The sequence below is a fragment of the Castor canadensis genome, chromosome 15 (genome assembly GCF_047511655.1).
Source record: "Castor canadensis chromosome 15, mCasCan1.hap1v2, whole genome shotgun sequence".
NCBI classification, from domain to species: Eukaryota; Metazoa; Chordata; class Mammalia; order Rodentia; family Castoridae; genus Castor; species Castor canadensis.
In genome coordinates, this window is record NC_133400.1 from 58,078,785 (window position 1) to 58,100,964 (window position 22,180).

The 22,180-nt window shown below is 38.0% G+C and overlaps 1 protein-coding gene across 1 annotated transcript; it reads right to left on the reverse strand.

Annotated features, from left to right (window-relative positions):
• Window positions 1-86: 86 nt before the first annotated feature.
• LOC109676306 (ester hydrolase C11orf54-like) lies at window positions 87-22,162 on the reverse strand. The gene is given in 10 exon segments (XM_074056264.1): window positions 87-412; window positions 1,478-1,594; window positions 8,370-8,516; window positions 10,140-10,316; window positions 11,880-11,981; window positions 12,139-12,212; window positions 14,298-14,375; window positions 14,536-14,634; window positions 16,535-16,687; window positions 22,073-22,162. Coding segments are annotated over 9 exon segments (1,062 nt in total). The 5' UTR covers window positions 16,590-16,687; window positions 22,073-22,162; the 3' UTR covers window positions 87-199.
• Between the last annotated feature and the right edge of the window lie 18 nt (window positions 22,163-22,180).

The following is a 22,180-nucleotide window of genomic DNA, read 5'->3' on the forward strand; positions in this document are numbered from 1 at the left end:
ATGTGAGTATATAAAAAAAGAAAATGAACATCTCAATTATAAATTTTGTTCCCAATAATCTCTTTCAAAGAGACTGTGAAATAATCTACAATATTAACATAATCCTTTATTTTAAATCACAATAAAATAGGATTTCAGTACTGAGATAACTTCTAATAGATTTTGTATTAATACCAAGCATTGAGTTAGTTAATTAACCTTAGTTAATCATTTCTTTTTTAAACACACATTGGCTGATGTAATCTCTCCCAAATGAATAGGTCTCTTTCGGTTGATCAATGCGATGGAGAAACTGGGTGGGAGTGAAGTATCCGAGATATTCCACTGTATCTGGAGTAGTGTCATGGTGGTAGTGTCCACCTTCTCCATGACGACTAAAATAGTGGGTGTGTTCCAGCCGCAAATCAAACCCCTAGGACAACATACAAGTAGTTTGTTAGTAAACACTCAAGTTACCTTTATTAGAATCTGTTGAAGGGGGAAGGAGAAATTTTTAATTTTTGTTACAAAGTTTTTTTGTTAATTATGCTTTTTTTGGTTGTTTTTTAAAACGGTCTCAATGTAGCCCAGCATGGCCTCAAACTTCCTATCCTCCTGTCTCTTTTTCCTGAGTGCTAGGATTACAGTCCTGTACCATTCCTTTCCCAGAATTTTTTTTTTGCAGTGCTAGACAAGTACTCTACCACTGAGATACATCTCCAGCCCCCCCCTTTTTAAATATAGGCAATTATAGTCACATGACTCTAAAATTAAAGGATGTAAAAGGTTATATTCAGTAAAATGTTCCCCTCTCCTTCTTGCATATCCTTCCAGAAATATTTACTTCCATTTTTTTTTAACTCCAATTGTACACTCTGTACACATGGTTCCACATGCCGCTTTTTTTCACCTAACAAGACCTTTGTTTATCAGATAATAAGAGAGCTTCCACATTCTTTTATGTACATAGTATTTCATTACATGTACATAAGTTCTCAACTGATATTTACATTATTTTCAACTCTTCTGGCATTACAACAATGATGTCATTAATAATCCTTTAACTACTGATTTTATATAGTTACACATACATCTAAAGATAAAATCCTAGATATGGAGTCACTGGGATCAAAAGGTCTGACCAATCAGTATTTTGGTAGATATTTACTTTGAATTGGTCTATATTAATTTTTTTTAGTGTATAGAATTAGAAAGTGAACACCAAATAAGAGATATGAATCCAATTTGTGTTTCTACTATTTAATAGCATGAATTTAGGTGTTACTTTAAAATGCCTATTTTACCTCCTCAAAGCTAAAATCTGATCTTCCAAACTCATAAGGTAGAAAGCCACATAGTCCTTTCACTTTAAAGAAAATTCTAAAGACTTAGGTCTTAAACAATAGAAACAAAAAAGTACCTAATTCTAAAAGAATACTTGAACAATGAAGCATTATCATTGTAGTACATTGTAATATAAAAGACAGCAAAGACATACCGGGTCTCTGGAGACAAAAACTGGTAGACAAACCAAAGGAGCCTTCATCTCATAAAAATTCAACCATTTATTCACCTGTTCATCAGTGGTCAATGGGCAAGGAGAAAATTCTGCAGGCTACAATGCAAGATCATTAAACAGGTAAACACACTGAACTTTATTGAAAATTGAGAGTTTTTAAAGGTATGATTTGAGTGTTACAAATTTTAAGCTCTGTTGCATACTCTACTGACTGTTTTTGGCATCAATTATATATCCTAGTTTTCAAAAGGATAACCAATCAATTAGTACAAACTAAAAGTTAGAAATAAATAAATGAAGAAATGAGTCAATTACTATTTTCCCTTCCTCCTTCCCTCCCTCCCTTTCTTCCTAGCCCCCCTTTTTTTTTCATAGCCTCTCAGTTTTCCTATGTGTATGTGCCCATCCTAATCTTTAAAAAAGTTTTTTTTTTTTTAATCTGGGGAGCAGGAGATTGAATCCAAGAACTTACACATACTAGGCACTATCTACCACTAAGGTAGATTTCCAGCTCTTCCATCTTAAACTTCATTACTGATACCAGGAATGATGGGATGGAATGAGAAAAGCAAGGCACTAGAATTAAGTAGAAACATCAAGAACTGTAATAAAAGACTTTGGAATAAACTTGACCAAGGAGGTAAAAGACTTACACACAGAAAACCGTAAAACACTGCTGAAAGAAATTAAAGAAGATTCTTATGGGGAAAGACATTCTGATTTTAGGGACTGAATGTCTTAATATTAACACATCAGTAATACCCAAAGCAATCTATAAAGATTCAGTGCTGGATTAGGCACAGTGGCTCATGCCTATAATCTCAGCTATTAGGGAGGTAGAGATCAGGAGCAATACAGTTGGAGGCCAGCCTGGGCAAAAGTTAGTGAAAGTCCCACCTCAACCAATTAAAAAGCTAGGTGTGGTGATACATATCTGTCATTCCAACTACCTGGGAAGTGTACATGAGAGGATTACTGTCCAGGTCCACCTAGGAACAAACGTTAAGATTCTATTTTAAAATAACCAAAGGAAAAAGGGCTAAGGGTGTGATTCAGGTGGTAGACCACCTGCCTTGCAAGCAAGAGGACGAGTTCAAGTCCCAGTACTGCCAAATAAATAAAGAGAAAGAAGGAAGGAATGAAGGAAGGAAAGAATAAAAACTCAATGCTGGGCTGAGTATCTCAAGGGTAGAGTGCTTGCCTACATGTGGAAGGCCTTGAGTTCTATCATTAGTACCACAAAAAAAAAAAATCATCTCATCACGGAATAGGGGGCTATAGCTCAGTGGTATTAGTGGTAAAGTGCTTGCCTAGCATTCTAAGGCCCTGGGTTCAATAACTAACAGAAAACACTCAATGTAATCTATATTGAAATTCTTTTTTTTTTTTTTGGGCAGTAATGGGATTTGAACTCAGGGGTCATTCTTGTTAAGCAGGTGCTGTACCACCTGAGCCACCCTACCAGCCCTTTTTTGTGTTGGGTATTTTCGAGATAGGGTCTTGTGAACTATTTGGCTGGGCTGGCCTCAAATAGTGATCCTACTGATTCTCTGCCTCCCAAGTAGCTAGGATTATAGGTACAAGCCACCAGCCCCCAGCTCTATTGAAATCTTAATGACTTTGTTGCAGAAATAGGAAAATCCATCATAAAATTCACATAGAATATCAGGAGACCTTGAAATTTTCAAAACAACCTTGTAAAAAAGCTAGAGGTCTTAGTGTGGGACTCAAGAGGAAGAAGTGTTTGCCTGACATGTGTAAAGCCCTGGGTTAAATCCCCAGTAACTAACACACACACACACACATACACACATACACACACACACACACAAGAGTCTCATATTTCCTGACTTCAAAACCAACTACAAAGCTATAGTAATCAAAACAGTGTACTACTAGCATAAAGACAGACATTCAGACCAACAGAAGAGAATAGAGAGGTCAGAAATAAACCCTTGCATATAGGATCAAGTAATTTTCAATAAGAGTATTAACACCATTCAATGGGAAAAGGAAAGTCTTTTCAACAAATGGTGCTGGCAAAATTGGGTATTCCTTGGGACCTCATAAAACTAAAAAGCTTCTGTTCATCAAAAGAAATGGTCTCTAAACTGAAGAGAACACCCACAGAGTGGGAGAAAATATTTGCCAATTATACATCAGACAAAGGACTGATAACCAGAATATACAGGGAACTTAAAAAACTAAATTCTCCCAAAACTAATGAACCAATAAAGAAATGGGCATGTGAACTAAACAGAACTTTCTCAAAAGAAGAAATTCAAATGGCCAGAAAACACATGAAAAAATGCTCACCATCTCTAGCAATAAAGGAAATGCAAATTAAAACCACACTAAGATTCCACCTCACCCCTGTTAGAACAGCCATCATCAGCAACACCACCAACAACAGGTGTTGGCGAGGATGCGGGGAAAAAGGAACCCTCTTACACTGTTGGTGGGAATGTAGACTAGTACAACCACTCTGGAAAAAAATTTGGAGGCTACTTAAAAAGCTGGACATCGATCTACCATTTGATCCAGCAATACCACTCTTGGGGATATACCCAAAAGACTGTTACTCCAGAGGCACCTGCACATCCATGTTTATTGCGGCACTATTCACAATAGCCAAGTTATGGAAACAGCCAAGATGCCCCACCACTGACGAATGGATTAAGAAAATGTGGTATCTATACACAATGGAATTTTATGCAGCCATGAAGAAGAACGAAATGTTATCATTCGCTGGTAAATGGATGGAATTGGAGAACATCATTCTGAGTGAGGTTAGCCTGGCTCAAAAAACCAAAAATCGTATGTTCTCCCTCATATGTGGACATTAGATCAAGGGCAAACACAACAATGGGATTGGACTATGAGCACATGATAAAAGCGAGAGCACACAAGGGAGGGGTGAGGATAGGTAAGACACCTAAAAAACTAGCTAGCGTTTGTTGCCCTTAATGCAGAGAAACTAAAGCAGATACCTTAAAGCAACTGAGGCCAATAGGAAAAGGGGACCAGGTACTAGAGAAAAGGTTAGATCAAAAAGAATTAACCTAGAAGGTAACACCCACGCACAGGAAATCAATGTGAGTCAATGCCCTGTATAGCTATCTTTATCTCAACCAGCAAAACCCCTTGTTCCTTCCTATTATTGCTTATACTCTCTCTACAACAAAATTAGAGATAAGGGCAAAATAGTTTCTGCTGGGTATTGAGGGGGGGAGCGGGAGGGGGTGGAGTGGGTGGTAAGGGAGGGGGTGGGGGCAGGGGGGAGAAATAAACCAAGCCTTGTATGCACATATGAATAATAAAAGAAAAATGAAAAAAAAAATTGGGTATTCTTTAAAAAGGATAAAGATGAATTCTTACTTTATACAATATATAAAAATTAGTTTAAAATGGATCAAAGGCCTAAATACGCTAGCTAAAATTTATAGAAACAAAACAAAACAAACAACAACAACAACAAAAAATAGCTGGGCACCGGTGGCTCACACCTGTAATCCTAGCTACTCAGGAGGCAGAGATCAGGAGCACCAATGTTCAAAGCCAGCTGGAGCAAATAGTTCATGAGACCCTATCTCAAAAATACTCAAATACTTGAGCTGGTGGAGTGGCTCAAGGCATAGGCCCTGAGTTCAATCTCAGTACTGAAAAAACAAAAAACAAACAAAACACATGGGAAAAGTTTCAGGGCACTGGGTTTGGTCATGATTTCTTGGATATGACAACAAAAGCACAGGGAGCAACAACAAAACAGATATATAGGAACATGGAAAAATTATAAATTTTTAGGCTAGGAATATGGCTTAAGTGATAGAGCATCTGCCTAGCATGTGTGAGGTTCTGGGGCTGCAGATATAGCTCAGGGGTTGAGTGTTTGCCTAGCACATGTGAGACCTTGGGTTTAATTCCAAGAATTGGTTTAATCCCAAAAACTGAGGTCCTGAATTCAAACTCCACTACTGCAAAAAAAAAAAAAATCACAAACTTTTCATCAAAGGACACTATCACTTAAGTGTCCATGAAATAATGAATGAAACTGAAATAGAAGTGGCTGACTGTAATCCTAGCACTTGGGAAGCTAAGGCAGGAAGATTGTAAGTCAAGCCCAGCCTAGGCTATACAGTGAGATGTTGTCTTTAAAAAAAAAAAAAAAAGCCAGGTGCCAGTGGCTCACACCTGCAATCCTACCTACTCAGGAGGCAGAGATCAGGAGTACTGCGGTTTGAAACCAGGATAGTCGTGAGACTCTATCTTGAAAAAAACCCATCACAAAAAAGGGCTGGTGGAGTGGATCAAGGTGTAGGCACTGAGTTCAAACTGCAGTACTGCAAAAAAAACCCAAAAAACAAAAAACCAAAACAAAATGTATATATGTACATTACACCAAAATGTGTATGTATATATATGTACATATATATATATATATACATATATATGTGTGTGTGTATGTTATACCAACATACAGATATACATACATACCGTGGAATATTATTCATCCAAAAAATGAATGAGGTACTGGCATCTGTGACAACACAGGTGGATTTGGAGGTAATTATTTTAAGTGAAATGAGCCAGGAACAAAAAGATATGTATCACGTGATTCCACTTATGTGGGATATAAGGAAGTTGATCTCAGAAGGTGAAAGTAAATAGCAAAGGATGAGAATTGTGGGTGAAGGACGGATGGGGAAATGTGATCAATGGTTACCAAGTTACAGTTAGATAGGAGTAAGTTCTGGTGTAATATTACACAGTAGGATAAGTGCAAATAATGATAATGTGCTGTATGTAGCCAGAAAAAAGGAATTTAAATGTTTTCAGCGTAAATGAATAATGTCTGAGCAGATACTTTTAACCTGATTTGGACAATACACAATGCATATATGTACGGAAATTCAGAAATATGCATTCTTGAAATATGTATAATTTTTATGTTATCAGTTAAAAAATTTAGTAAAAAAAAAGCATGTGAAAAGATGTTCAGCACCTTTACTAATCATTAGGGAAATGCAAATTAAAATCACAATGAGAATCCAGTAAGACTGTAATTATAAAAACAAAGCAAACAAACAAAAGATAAGTACCGGCTAGGATGGATAGAACAGAAATCTTTGTGCACTGCTGACAGGAATGTAAAACGGTACAGCCACTATGGGAGATGATATGGTGTGCCCTCAAAAAATTAAAAACAGAGCTGAAGCCATGAAGAAGAACGAAATGTTATCATTTGCTGGTAAATGGATGGAATTGGAGAACATCATTCTGAGTGAGGTTAGCCTGGCCCAAAAGACCAAAAATCGTATGTTCTCCCTCATATGTGGACATTAGATCAAGGGCAAACACAACAATGGGATTGGACTTTGAGCACATGATAAAAGTGAGAGCACACAAGGGAGGTGTGAGGATAGATAAGACATCTAAAAAACTAGCTAGCATTTGTTGCCCTTAACACAGAGAAACTAAAGCAGATACCTTAAAAGCAACTGAGGCCAATAGGAGAAGGGGACCAGGAACTAGAGAAAAGGTGAGATCAAAAAGAACTAACCTAGAAGGTAATACACACGCACAGGAAATCAATGTGAGTCAATGCCCTGTATAGCTATCCTTATCTCAACCAGCAAAAACTCTTGTTCCTTCCTATTATTGCTTATACTCTCTCTACAACAAAATTAGAAATAAGGGCAAAATAGTTTCTGCTGGGTATTGAGGGGGTGGGGGTGAGAGGGAGGGGGCGGAGTGGGTGGTAAGGGAGGGGGTGGGGGCAGGGGAGAGAAATGACCCAAGCCTTCTATGCACATATGAATAATAAAAGAAAAAAAAAAACAGAGCTCAGTGCTAGTGCCTCATGCCTGTACAATCCTAAATACTTGGAAGGCTGAGATGAGGAGGTGCAAGTTTCGAGGCCAGTCACAACAAATAGTTCACAAGACCCCCATCCAAACCAATAGCTGGCCACAGCGGTGTGCACTATCATCTTCAGGAGGCTGAAATTGGGAGAATTGTGGTTCCAGGCCAGTCTGAGCAAAAAGAAGTCTGCAACGCTCCATCTCAACAGAAAAAAGATGGGCCTGGTAGTATGTGCCAGGCCAGCTTGCGCAAACAAGTTTGCAAGAACCCATCTCAGTGGGAAAAGCTGGGTGTGGTGGTGTATGCCTGTCATCCCAGGCATGCCTGGGCAAAAAGTGAGACCCTGTCTCCAAAACAATCACACCATAAAAAGCTGGAGGCAAGGCTCAAGCAGTATAGCACTTGCCTAGCAAGCATAAAGCCCTGAGTTCAAACCCCAATACTACCTCCTCCCTCAAAAAACTAAAAATAGAAGGGTAATAGCTCAATAATAGGCATGAGGCCCTTGGTTCAATCTGAAGCACTGCAAAAACAAAACAAAAACAAGCTGTTCACCACTGGCTCATGCTTATAATCTTAGCTACTCAGGAGGTAGAGATCAGGAGGATCACGGTTTGAAGGCAGCCTGGGCAAATAGTCTTGAGAGACCCTATCTTGAAAAAACCAAGCACAAAATAGGCTGGTCGAGTTGCTCAAGTAAGACAGTGCCTGCCTAGCAAGTGTGAGGCCTTGAGTTCAAACCCCAGTACCATCAAAAACAAAAAAACTCCAAAAACAAGACAAAAAAGTACATCAGAAAGAAAACTTCTAATATGTTAACATGAAAAAGAACTCTAACCTCACAATTTGACTGGCAGTATGGTTTGTCATTTAAATTTTAAAGTAATACACTCACAGTAAAAGAATTTGTTGAGGGCATCTTTAAAGGTATAAATATCTAAAAATCCTGAGAGCATAAGCGCATACACACACATCCCAATACATGCAGGCATACACCCAAGGCCCTTACCATAATGTGAGCCTTCACGTTTCCCTTCTGCACTATGAAAGTGCCTCCCATCCCTATGGGCTTGTTTCCGTAATGTTCTTCCAGAGTCTGTCTCATACAAGTCACAAAGTTGAGCTGTCCAGTTCTTTTGGCTTTTACCTCAATGACCTACAGAGGACATAAATATACACACCACTGGGTAAACTGTAAAATTTTGTGTCAGAAACTACCAAAATGTACCATATAATTTAGTGGCAGCAAGGTAAACATTCTCTTATTTGCTTAGTGTACCCAGATCTGAGTTGAAATGTCTCAGTCCTCTGAGTCTTAATGACATATGCACCTGCACATCTCTCTCTCTCTCTCTCTCTCTCTCTCTCACACACACACACACACACACACACACAGACACACTTTAATAATAAGTCTCCCTTCCCTTCCTTTCTTACTTCCCTAGGATATGGCATATACCACCACTCATCACTTATTAGTTGAGATGGGGTTCTCACTAATTTTTGCGCTGGCTGGCCTCAAACCACAATACTCCTGATCATTGCCTCCTGAGTAGCTGGGAATAAGGGCATGAGCTACCATGCCTGGTCTTTATTTATGCTTTCTTCATTTCTCCTAAATTGAACTCTAGAGATTTAATATATATGTTATGGTGATAAAAGGTTAAGAATTCCCTGGCTTAAAGAGATTAACATGGGGGTGAGGTAAAAATGATTACATTTTCCTATAAAGTTCTGGACTATGTTTTGACTGTTATGTATTTTTACTTCTCTACCTCATTTCTCAAAGTAGCTGAAGTAGCTATCTCACAAATGCTAACACTGAAATCATCCTTTCTGCATACAAACAGAGAAAAATATGAAATTCTCCTTATTTTCTTGCTATAAGTTTTTGTTACTACCATTTCTATCTAGCACAGTATGTGATTAGTCAGAAATAAGCAAATTAAATTGCCTATTTGTTACCAAAAAATAAGCATTTTTTTTCTGCAGGGTACATATAAATGTGACTAATTCACCCCCCAAATTAATACCTTGTTATCATTTCATTATTCAGAAAAAGATATTGCTAAGTATTCTTTAATTTGAGACAGGGTCTCACTGCATAGCCAGGCTGGCCTCAAACTCCTAACTTCAGTTTCAAATTAGACTTTCAGATCTTTCATATTCAGGGCAACATGACACTGGGCTATGTAAGAGCTTTCACTTTGGTATCAATGATTTTCTTAGGAAAACTCTCTTCTGAGAACATCCGAAGAATGCTGTTTTTATGAACACAATCACCTTGCCAGAACACAACAAGGGGATTGGACTTTGAGCACATGATAAAAGCAAGAGCACACAAGGGAGGGGTGAGGACAGGTAAGACACCTAAAAAATTAGCTAGCATTTGTTGCCCTTAACGCAGAGAAACTAAAGCAGATACCTTAAAAGCAACTGAGGCCAATAGGAAAAGGGGACCAGGAACTAGAGAAAAGGTGAGATCAAAAAGAATTAACCTAGAAGGTAACACACACGCACAGGAAATTAATGTGAGTCAACTCCCTGTATAGCTATCCTTATCTCAACCAGCAAAAACACTTGTTCCTTCCTATTATTGCTTATGCTCTCTCTTCAACAAAATTAGAGATAAGGGCAAAATAGCTTCTGCTGGGTATTGAGGGGGTGGGGGTGAGAGGGAGGGGGCGGAGTGGGTGGTAAGGGAGGGGGTGGGGGCAGGGGGGAGAAATGACCCAAGCCTTGTATGCACATATGAATAATAAAACAATAAAAAAATCACCTTGCCAGGTTGGCCCTCACTGGCAAAAAGATTAGCCAGTAATGCACATCCAAAATCATGATGTTTTTCACTGTACTTCTCTAGAAGGCACCTTCCATCTTCAGGGTTAACACAGGCAAAGTAACTCCCATTCACAGGAGGGTTGTGCTCACTCTCTGCTTGTACAACTGGCATAAACTGAAAAGAACAGAAGACAATTGGTCAATCTTGGTATTCCTGTGTAGAGAGGACAGCTTAACACAATGACATGTTTTATTTCAGACTTCAAGTATTTCCCATATATACACAAACACAGAAATTATTAGGTATTTAATTTTCTATACAAAAAACTGGAAAAAAATGCTACAGTTTTTGTCTTAAATGTTCCCCAAAAGCTCATGCTTGAAGGCCTGGTCTCCAATGTAGCAGTGTTCCAGAGGTGGGGCCTTTCGGAGGTGATTCGATCACGAGGGCGCTGACATCATGAACAGATTAATTCACTTATTGATTCATACCTTAATGGGTTTGGGGGGAGGGGCTTTGTTATAAAAGGGATTCCTCCCTCTCTTTCTCTTTCTCTCTCTGCTTACTAGCTGCCATGCCAAAACCTCTAAAATTGTAAGCCAAATAAATCTTTCCTCATAGGCTGGTTATCAGGTATTTTGTAATAGCTATGGAAATCTAAAATGTTTACAGTAATTCATTTTCTTTCCTGTCTTCATCCCTTCATCCACCCCTTTTACCTTCCTTCTTTTTTTTGAGACAGGATCTCACTTCGTAGCCCAACATGGTCTCAAACTCACAATCCTGCCTCAGCCTCCGAAGTACTGGGATTACAGGTGTGTACCATTACACTTGGCTATAATATCTCTTTCTCTGAGGGCCTTACACTTGCTAGGCAGGCACTCTACCACTTGAACCACTCCACTAGCCATTGGCTACAATATTTCATACAATGGTTCTATGACATTGAAATATTTGCTTTAAAATTTCTAATTTATCTTTTTACTATCCTGAACACTATGGAAATTAAAGCTCTGGACAAGAACTTGTATGTCTATTGATTAACAGTTATATCTGAAGAGGTTATAAGAGAAAGGGCAGACTGAAGAGGTCATTTACTCTTGTGCTCATGAAGAAACAGTGATGTTTTATTAGCATGTTTACAAGTACATATTGCTAGTATAGTCATATATGGTATAGTATTTAGTAATAGCTATTAACTTTTTTAAGTCACCATTGGATTACTCTTTGGTATGCAAGAAAGAGTTGACTAGATCACTAAATATTCTATTCATCTTCTAATCCAAAGCTGCCTTTATATGAATAGGAAAGATTTATAGAGAAGTGAGGAATCCTATGATATGTAAGAATTGTCAGGTGTGGTGGTGTATACGTGTAATCCCAACACTCAGGAGGCAGAGAGAAGATGATCTTGAGTTCAAGGCCAGTCTACATATTGAGACAGTGTCTCAAAAAACTAAAACCTTTTACACTTCGAAATACATTTTAAAGTCTTCACAGAATTCCCCAGGATCTTGGATATATCAAAGACTGAACCTATTCCCTGATAAAATCTGAAACTAAAGGTTAGTGTTCCACTACAGTTAGACAAATTGGAGCATGTACTATAAATTGTAGCAAATCTGTAGCAAGATATGACATCAACCACTTATAATTCACCAGAAAGGATTTTAAATGGGTCAGAAAAAGAAGGATAAAACAAATGTGAAATCAACATAATGAGATATGGATGCTCACCTCAGAAGTGAACCCAAGAGTCTGAAATGGGCCTGCCCCCGCTCCAAGAATAAAAGCTCCAGGTAACTAGATTTCTTTTGCAATCGTGTTCAGATCATAAACCTATAAAGAGGAAAAAATTATTTAAATCATAACTCACACAAATTTCCTGATTTACATTTTATAACTGAGTTCAGTAGCACTTGCCTGCCACATAATAAAGAGGAATAAACCACCTTCTACAATCTTCATGGAATGTGAAGCGTAAATGCACACTTACTTTTTTTTTGTTTACCAGAGGCATTAAGTAAGGCACATCTCCTACTTCTGCAATTCTAGTTTTCCCACAGATGCCTAAAAAACACAAGCCATCTTACAAACACACAAACATATAATTCAAGTATAAAATGACAAAAACAGTAATTTATTAAAATTAACTTCTCCATTCTCATACAGTTTTACAAATAGCAGGGGTTGGAAGATGTATAAGTAGCTAGTACTCCTGTGCTATTTTATTTATTTATTTATTTATTTTGAGGTGCAAAGTGACAGAGTGTTATTAGGAAAGGAAGGAAAGTAAAAGAAAGAGCAGAAACTCCTGCGTGGGGGGGTGGCGCTAGAGAAAAGCAGTCAAGCCCAAAGTCAATTTATTACTGTTATTTTGTTTTGTGTGTGGTACTGGGGTTTGAACTCAAGGCCTTGAGCTTGCTAGGTAGGCACTCTACCACTTGAGCCACTCTACCAGCCTCTTCTGTCCTATTTTAACTGTGTTCCCAATGTCATCATATGGAAGCATGGCTTGACATAACTGACCTATAGGGCAACTAATAGGGCCAAAGTTTGGTTTGGGTAAGGTTTCTAGAATTAATCTATAATGCCTTACTCCCTTAAAAATCTATTTTGTCTGGGGGTGTGTGCTTGTTTCTTATTTTGGCTAAATTTGTTTTTAAATTTAAATCATTTTATTCCTGTAGAATATATGTTCTTTAGATCCACATTGGGAAATTCTCTCCTAAATTGTTTACTCCCAAGACTGTTATGCAAATGACAACCAATAACAGATAAGTTTAGAGGCTAGGAGCCTTCTACTTGTTTTTTTTCTTTTTTGTGCTGGGGATTCCTGACTCCAAGCCTTGAGTCTACTGAGAACAAGTTCTACCACTGAATTACACCTCCAGTCCTCTGCTTACATTTTTAATTATTATCATAATACAGCTAGAGATGAGTTGGGCAAAGGAACTTTTTAAAAGTGTAAGGTGGCAAATAATTATCATTTGTTTGAGAAAAAGTAGTCTTGCCTCTTTTATGCTAACATATTACACAGCAAAGTACAATTAATTGCTCTATTTCTTCAGCTATGCAGATAGGTACATAAAAGTCTTATAGGTCCCTTTTGTAACTGGGGATTTAGAAAATGTTTTCCATGGAATCAGCAGAAATGCATAGACAAGACTTTCATTAAGTGACAGTGATGCTGAAGTGTATAGAAACCATTAGGGAATTCTTTTAGCAGTGCAGAGAAATAATAGCTAACCATGATGACTGTAGAGATAAGAAGAGGAAATTACAGGTGAGATATCCTACAGGCAGCCAGAAATACTGATTTATAACTAAGAAAAAGAGATCTATTACACATATGATTTAAAAATGATTTTCTCCAGGTAATGACTGAAACCACAAGATAAATGGAAAAACCTGGAGAGATTATACAAAATAAGAAGCTGAAGAAAACAATACTATTCCAAATAATTTCAAGGTGCTAAGAGAAATTGCTATCAGATACACAAACATTCTAGAATGCAAACATGTAATTATAGAATGTTTAAGCTGCAAACACCCAAGAAGGACAGTCATCTGAAATCCCTAATTTTAATCTATCTGAGGTAAGCTACATTAAGCGGCTTATTCCGGGTAATGAAATTTGTATGTGTCAGAACAGAACTAGGCTCCAGGAATTCTATGGCAAATAACCCTTAAATAAAAGATGTCAATTTCATAATAAGAGAATAATGCGTTTACCTCCAAACTCATCATAGTAAGGTAATGGGAGAAGATTAGACTTCTGAAACAGATAGACCTGCATTAAATCCTATGACTCACATTGAGTCTTCTCAGCCTCACAGCTCTCACCTATAAAATGGAGTTAGTATTTTACCTTGCAGTATCACTGTAAAAACTAAGCCATCAAATATAGTTATCTATAACACTGACTATTTTACTCAACCAATGTTATTTTCCTTCCCTTCTCACTTCAAACAGTGGATGGTAACGTGGCAAATTTGTTAAAGGGTTAGAAGTATTTAATAGATGAATCAAATATAGCCAGTATTGAATAAATAATAAAACTAAAAAGTAAAGTTAGTTTCCATAAAAGTCACTTGAACAATTAAAAACAAAACTTTCATGTGGTATCAAGATTGTAGCCCATTAAGTACCTACTATGCAGCCAGTGAAGGTTTTGAAAGTACATAAAACACAATCTTTTCCCACATGGGTATAAAATGAAATTTCCAACATCTAAAAGCAATAAGCATAGAAATTAGTCAAAATATAGCCTAAAAGTTGTAACAATATAGTTTTTTTATAGATAAAAATAACACTGGCTTTAGAAAAAGATTATGATTGAAAACCAAAAGCATGTAAAAACACAACAAACAAGAAACAAAAACCTGCTTACCTTTTACAGGAAAGGTAAATGGTTCTTTAGTCAAATCAGGGCAATCAACTACAGAGACCTGCACATCAGCAAAGTTATCTTTTAGCCCCTTTTGCATAACTAATAAAGACATAAAAAAGGATTATTTAACATTAGGTAAAAATATGGCCACCATATACCAAGTATTCCTTTAAATTTTCTATGTGTCACACTGTTAGCCTAAATTTATGTAATAAAAAAAGGGGAAAAAACTTTTTTGTGTGTGGTACTGGGGTTTGAACTCAGGGCCTATACCTTGAGTCACTCCAACAGCCTTTTTTGTGATTTTTTTTTTTTTTGAGATAAGGTCTCTAGAACTATTGGCCTCAGCTGGCTTCGAACCAATATCCTCCTGATCTCTGCTTCTTAAATAGCTAGGATTACAGAATCACTGGCACCCGGCTCTTTTCTTGTTTTGATGGTGTTGGAGATGGAACCTAAGGCCTTAGCCATGTGCTTCAGCACATGTGCTACCACTGACCTACAGCCCCAGAAATGGTTTTATTAATGAATATAATTAGACTTTGGTATAATTAGAAGATATACTAAAGCACATAAATATTTTATCCACAGTGATTACCAACCACTGAAGATAAACAGACTGCACACCTGTGAGGGCTTTCTTTGGGGGAAGGGATTCTAAAAACCTATTGAAATGTAAATATTTAAGTTTTTTAAAAAGTAAGGAATCACATGCCACAACTTCAATGAAGGTTACAGACAAATGCTGAACTAAAGTAACCAGACATAAGCTGGGCATAGGTGGCTCACACCTGGGAGCTACTTGGGAGGCTGAGATCATGAGAATCATGGTTTGAGGCCAGCCAAGGCAAATAGTTTGAAAGACTCTATCTCCAAAACAACCAGAGCAAAATGGACTGATGGTGTGGTTCAAGCTGTAGAGTGCCCTGAGTTCAAATCCCAATACTACACACACACATACAAAAGCGAGAGAGAGAGAGACAGAGAGAGAGAGAGAGAGAGAGAAAGGAGAGAGAGAAAGACACTGAAAGAAAAGATCCCTAGCTATATTGAAAGGGAAAACAAATGACTGGTAGGTCAAAAAATACTAGCAAGATGGATTATTTACTAGCTACTACTCAATTAGTAAACAAAACAGGAAGCTTGTAAGAGGAAAGCAACAACAAAGCAAAAAATGAGTATATTTCTTGACTTCATTCTTATTAGGAGAACAGAGAACTGATTAACTATCTGGGAAAATACACTCTTGAGAAATAAGGGAGAGTTATACATAAAGCTTAAAAGGCTGTCAGGTAAATGTCAGAATTCTAACAGACATTACAGTTTTGGATTAGTAGCATTCCTGGCTTAATTTTATGTCCCCATTTTTCCTTTTCTCATCTATCTCCCCTCCTTCTAAATGATCTCGGGAAGCTGCTTTAAATTGTTTAACAAGGTAAAATACATAAAACACACAGAGAGGAATCTAAGCAGAGTACTGGCTGTCTCTCAAATCAGAAGGAGGGGACTAGAGGGTGTCTCTCTGCAAGCTCTAAGCCCTGAGTTCATTCAAACCCCAGGACACCAGGAAAAAGAAGCATGCTTGGGAACATGATTAAAACACAATAGGACATTATGTATCTGCAGAATATTGTAACTGGCAAAAAGTTATCGCAAAATTCTGCAACTCTTTGGGCATTATACTTACTTAAACCTTGGAGTACTATAGTCATTTTCATTGTAAAAGTTGGTATCAAGAATCTATAAATGGTGAGTTTAGCTTTTTTAGAGGGACAGAATTTTGAACTTTCCCATCCCCCTAAAACACAACCCCAGAAATTGAACTTTCTCAGTAAAATCAGTACAGAACAGATAATGAAATGGAAAACTCTGTATCAAAAGTGCCATTCCAATAAGTAAAATACAGGTAAAGATAAGTAGTAGGCTACATATATATGTTAGAATCTTTTAATTTTTTTCTTGGACTACTTCTTAGAAATGCAGTTAGTATTGTTTTTACCTTCAGCAAACTCCTCTAGACTTGGCATATGAAAAGAAAATTCAGTACAAGCCATTTTTCTTTCTTCTTCAGGTGTGAGATTGTACAAATAAAGCTATTGCTGGAAAATGATCACAAAAGCTCACAGTGCACCAAGCTTGATCAGTCACTGCTCTGGAAATGAGCATTTAAGAGTTCAGTTACCCAAAGACAGCAAAGGGCATTTAGACTCTTCTATCCTCACAGAGTCTAATTACACAACAAGGGAAACCATAGATGCTAGCATTCAGTGTTCCAAATGAGCAACAGACAAGTGACCTCTCTTAATACTTCTGTTTTCCTTTTTGTAGTGCTGGGATAGAACTCAGGGTTTCATGAACACTAGGCAAACACTCTACCACTGAGCTATACTTCTAGGCCAATACTGTTATTTTAAATGATTAATATTTAAAACAGACTGACAAGAGAAAATGCCAAAGGAGAAATAAAAAAGAAAGCACTTACGATTCATTTCTTTGGTCACTACCTTGATAGAACCTGCAAGTTTCTAATGGATGACCTAAGGAAAATGAGTCAGTCTTTTTTTTTTTTTTTTTTGGCAGTACTGGAGTTTGAACTCAGGGCCTCATGCTTGCAAGGCAGGCACTCTGCTACTTGAGCCACTTCACCAACCCAGGAAAATGGGTCGTGAAGCAAAAAGTACTTACTAAAGATTATGAATAAATGTTTAAATGGTTGTAACAAATGTATGTTTTAACATATATGAAATATATACCTATATATATATGTAACAACAGATATATAAGAATTTCTATAATAGATAATTTGTGTATCTTATCTACATTTGACTTTTAAACTAAAAATTAAGTTTCTTAAACTATTATTTTTACAAAAGAAATTTTAAGTTACCAATAAAGATGTAAACCTATGGCACAATTAGCTTCTGAAATTCAAATTTTTACTTTAAGTTACAAATAAATATACTTTCATGGCAAGCAGATTTAATATTCAATTTTTCTGATAATATAACCAATTTGTTATCTTACACTAAGATAGTAAATAGGTATACATATATAAAGATTATAGCAAATAGGTATACATATGTAGAGATTAAGACTTACCTGAAGTGTTCAAGTGATGAGGTATATAAGCACAGTAAAACAAATAAAATGAAACAGGGAAAAGAAAAAAAAAAAAGAGGTGGGTGGAGGAATTTCACCCCAGACCAATCACAACAGGAAACAAGGTGCACAGACAACTCTTAAGGGCATTTGTTTCTAAGAGCACTGCTGGAACATGAGCCAAAATTGTTAATAGAACACCTCACTAATCTGAGCAGTCTCAGTTTTATCATGCTTCCTCAGCAAATGTGGTCCCTCACAATCACTTGAAATAGTCTTGCAAACTTTTTTTAAATCTTCCAGACTCATAGGTTCTTAGAAACTGGATTTCTACTTTTGATGACGTTTCCAAACAATGTATCATCCATAAATTTGCTATGGCATACATTAAGGACTTGATATTTAACTTGTTTTGTTTTGTTTTGGTAAGAGACAGATCTCCCTATGTTGCCCAGGTAGCAGGAACTCCTGGACTCAAGGCATCCTTCTACCTCCTTAGCCTCCAGGGAAGCTGAGACAAGTGACCTTTACTTTAGCACTTTATCAACCACTAGTTTTTATTGTCCTTTTGTTATTTAATATACATAAACTGAGGTGGGCATAGTGCATTCCTATAATCTAATCTACTCAGGAGGCAAAGATCAGGACTATTGCAGTTTGAGGCTAACCCAAGGAAAAAGTTAGTGAGACCGCCTCTCAACAAACAACATGGGCATGGTGGCACAGACCTGTAAAGAAACACGGGCAGGAGGATTGCTGGTCCAAGGCTAGCCCTAGGCAAAATCCCTAGACCCTATCTGAAAAATAATTAAAGCAAAACTCTGAGGGCGTGGTTCAAGTGGTAGAGTATCTGCCTAGCAAGTGCAAGACCCTGAGTTCAAACCTCAGAACCAACAAAAAACAAACAAATAAATAATAATCTGTCTTCTAAATTAAATATAAATAATTATTGATTATAGACCCCAAGTGCTATATAATCATATTTCAATTACCTTAAATACATTTTTGAGTTGAATAATTTAAAATTGTTTTTAAGAGTAAGACATTTCCATTTTCTTCTGAAACACTTTCAGATTGACATATTACAAATAATTCCTATAAAGCTGCTGGAGTGACTCAAGTGGTAGAGCACTGCCTAGCAAGCCTTAAGGACCTGAATTCAAATCCTAATACCACAGAAAAAAATTCCTGCATACTTTTAACTCAGATTTCCCAAATGTTAACATTTTATTATATTATTTATGAGGCAACCAGCAGGTACTTACTTATTTATGAACATGTCAAAGTCTACACTCTATACAATGAATAGTATATTCATTTAGTGTCTTTTTTTTGGAGACAGGGTCTTGCTACCTAGCAATGACTGACTAATACCTCCCCCAACCAGTGCTGGGATTATAGGCATGACACCATGCCTGGTTTTAATATATTTATCCATAATGAGGTTAATAAAAAGCACTTTAGAGCTGGGCCCTGGTAGCTCACACCTGTAATCCTAGCTACCCAGGAAGCAGAGATCAGAAGAATCACAGTTTGAAGTCAACCCTGTGCAAACTGTTTGTGAGACCCTATCTCAAAAAAGCCCATCACAAAAACATGTTGGTGGAGTGGCTCAAAGTGAAGGCCCTGAGTTCAAACCCCAGCACTGCAAAAAAAGAAAAAAAAAAAAAAGGTACTTTATGTATTTATGCTTAATACATACATGTAGAAATAAGAACTGAAGTTAAATTCAGATAAAATCCTTTATTATCTCTAAAAGGTCAGTTTACTTGTTTTATTTCCATTCCAAACAGAAACAAAGTTCAACCCTGGGAGGTTACAGCCTGCATAACTGGATTAGAAATGCAGAACTTCAGGTAGGCCAATGGCAAACAGGGCAGGGTGGTAGTACAGGTATAGCACTCTTGAGTTTAACTGTGATTATGTTTGCTTTGCTTGTTCCCCCTAGACTGTGATCTCTTATCAATCTTCCATGTACCTAGCATGAAATGGGTACTAGTTCAGTCTCTTTGTCTACTTATATTTTTACTTTTTTGTTTTTAGGCAGTACTTGAGTTTGATCTCAAGGCCTTGTGCTTGCTAGGCAGGTACTCTACCACTTAAGGCCATGCCCCCAGTTTGTGCTTTTTCAGATACAGTCTTCTAATTTTGCCCTGACTGGCCTCAAATCACAATCTGCTTGATCCCTGCCTCCTGAATAGCTGGGTTTATAGGTATAAGCCACTGTGCCTGGCTCTCAATTATTTATTAAATGTTCACGATCTACCAGACTTGTAAGGCTCTAAGACAGGGCTCTTTGTGGGTATGTAAGTAATGCAGTCAGTCATACAGGGTCACCATATTTATATATGAATATGCTGTCACCGTATTAAAATTCTTAACTATGCATGAGTGTGCACAGTTAGATAGGTAGGTAGGTAGGTAGATAGACAGATAGATAGACAGATAGATTGTGTGTATGTGTGTATGTGTAGTGCAGGGGATCAAACTCAAGGCCACACATGCTAGGCAAGTGTTGTATCACTGAGCTAAACCCCTATCCAACAATGTTACATTTGAACTTGGTTTTGTCTAAGTGAAGTCTGTTAGGTCAGTGAAACATGAGCAGGACCCAAGGACAGAGGTGCAGTGTGTGGGTCTTCCTATGGTTGCCACCCCATTCATATTAGGTGACTGTAATGCCCCACTAGCACAGAATGCTGTTGGATCTACAAGGTGTGGAAGCTCATGAAGACTCAATGTTGTCAGGAGCTGATGGCTCATGTCTGTAATCTACCTACTCAAGAGGCAGAGATCAGGAGACTTGTGGTTCAAGGCCAGCTTGGGCAAATAGTTTGAGAAACCCTATCTTGAAAACACCCAACACAACAAAGGGTGGTGGAGTGGCTCAAGTGGTAGAGCCTTTGCCTAGCAAGTGTGAGGTCCTGAGTTCAAACCCCAGTACTGTCAAAGAAAACCCCAAAAAAGACCCAGTGTTGCCAGATTCCATAGAATGTTGATAGAATGTACCTGTATCAAGAAGTAAAATTCTTTTGAAATAAAATGAAAACATATGGATTTAGAGTTTGAGACCAGCTGGGGCAAAAGATAATGAAACCCAATCTCAAAAACAAAATAAAAAGAAAAGGGCTGGGGACTTAGCTCAAGTGGTATAGTGCTTGCCTAACATACAGGAGGCCCTGGTCCAATCCCCAGTACTGCAGGAAAAAGAAGTAAAATAAAAACAGGTGAGTTAGTTGTGTACTGCATTTCCACTGTTATAGCAAGAACAAAATACATATGCTTGTATGAGCTATGAAATACTGGGACATGAATACTGTGACATTTCAGTGATTATGCATACAAGCTAAATGTCCTTATACCTGTATTTAAAACTAGTATTACATAATATAAAGAAAATGGTAAAGTAATGATAATAATTTTAATTTTTCTTTACTTGAAAAGGCATTAAAGTAGTACTTTTTTTTGGGGGGGGGGTGGGACTGGAGTTTGAACTCAGCTTGAGCTACACCTACAGCCCATTTTGAAGATGGAGTCTCGCAAACTATTTGCCCAGGCTGGATTTTAATGTCAATCCTCCTGATTTCAGCCTCCCAAGTAGCTATGATTAGGTGTTGAGCCACTGGCACCAGGCTAAAATACCAAATTTTAAAACACCAGAACACATCAGGGCAATTCCATAGGTGAAGGAGCTTATATTTTAGTACGTTTCTGGGGGGACAAGACCTCACTATAGGGCAGCTTTGATCCTCCTCAGCCTCCCAAGTGCTGGGACTATAGGTACCCGCCATCACACCTGGCTATTTTCGTACCTGTAATGACACTTCTCCCCTTCTTTTCCATTGTCATTTAGCATTGGGCCTTACAAATCACATGGCTGGGCCTGCAGGCAAGCGTTCCTGCTTGTGACTAGTGTGAATGTGACAGCGGGACACGCGATGACGTCCTAGAGCTGACAGTGATTGCAGAGTGGATGCAATGCCCTGGTCTGTCCGGATCAGACTTTTTGTCCTGGAATTGTTCAGTATTTGAAGCAAAGAGCCCGTATTTCTTTCCATGTCTGTCCTATTCTAAAATGACATTCGCTATTAAACTAATAGACAATAAACTAAGAATTTCCTGCTTAATTGTACAAGAGGCTTCAAGGGCAAAACAAACCAGTTTATTCCTGCATTAAAAAAAACCAAACTGCTTTTTTTCGGGGGGTGGGGGAACCGACCTAAACTAAGGTAGTGTAAAACTTACACTGTAACCCAGAAGCCTCAGGGAGGGCTGGCTGGGCTCCGGCCGTCCTGGAACGTACGAGCTCCACCTAACACGGACTGCGTGCGGGCGCCGCGCACACTCCAGAAGGCCGGCCTGGCACAGGCAGGGGCCCGGCTCCGTCAGGCTCACCTGACCCAAGACTTGTCAAAACATGACTGTCAACTGCACTTACCGCATCGGCTAGAAGAGCCCACGGCCACAGAGCGGCCTCCTCTGCTCAGTCAACTCCGCCCCCTCTGGCGGGGGCTTAGACTCCGCCCCTCATCGCTCCTCCCCTTCC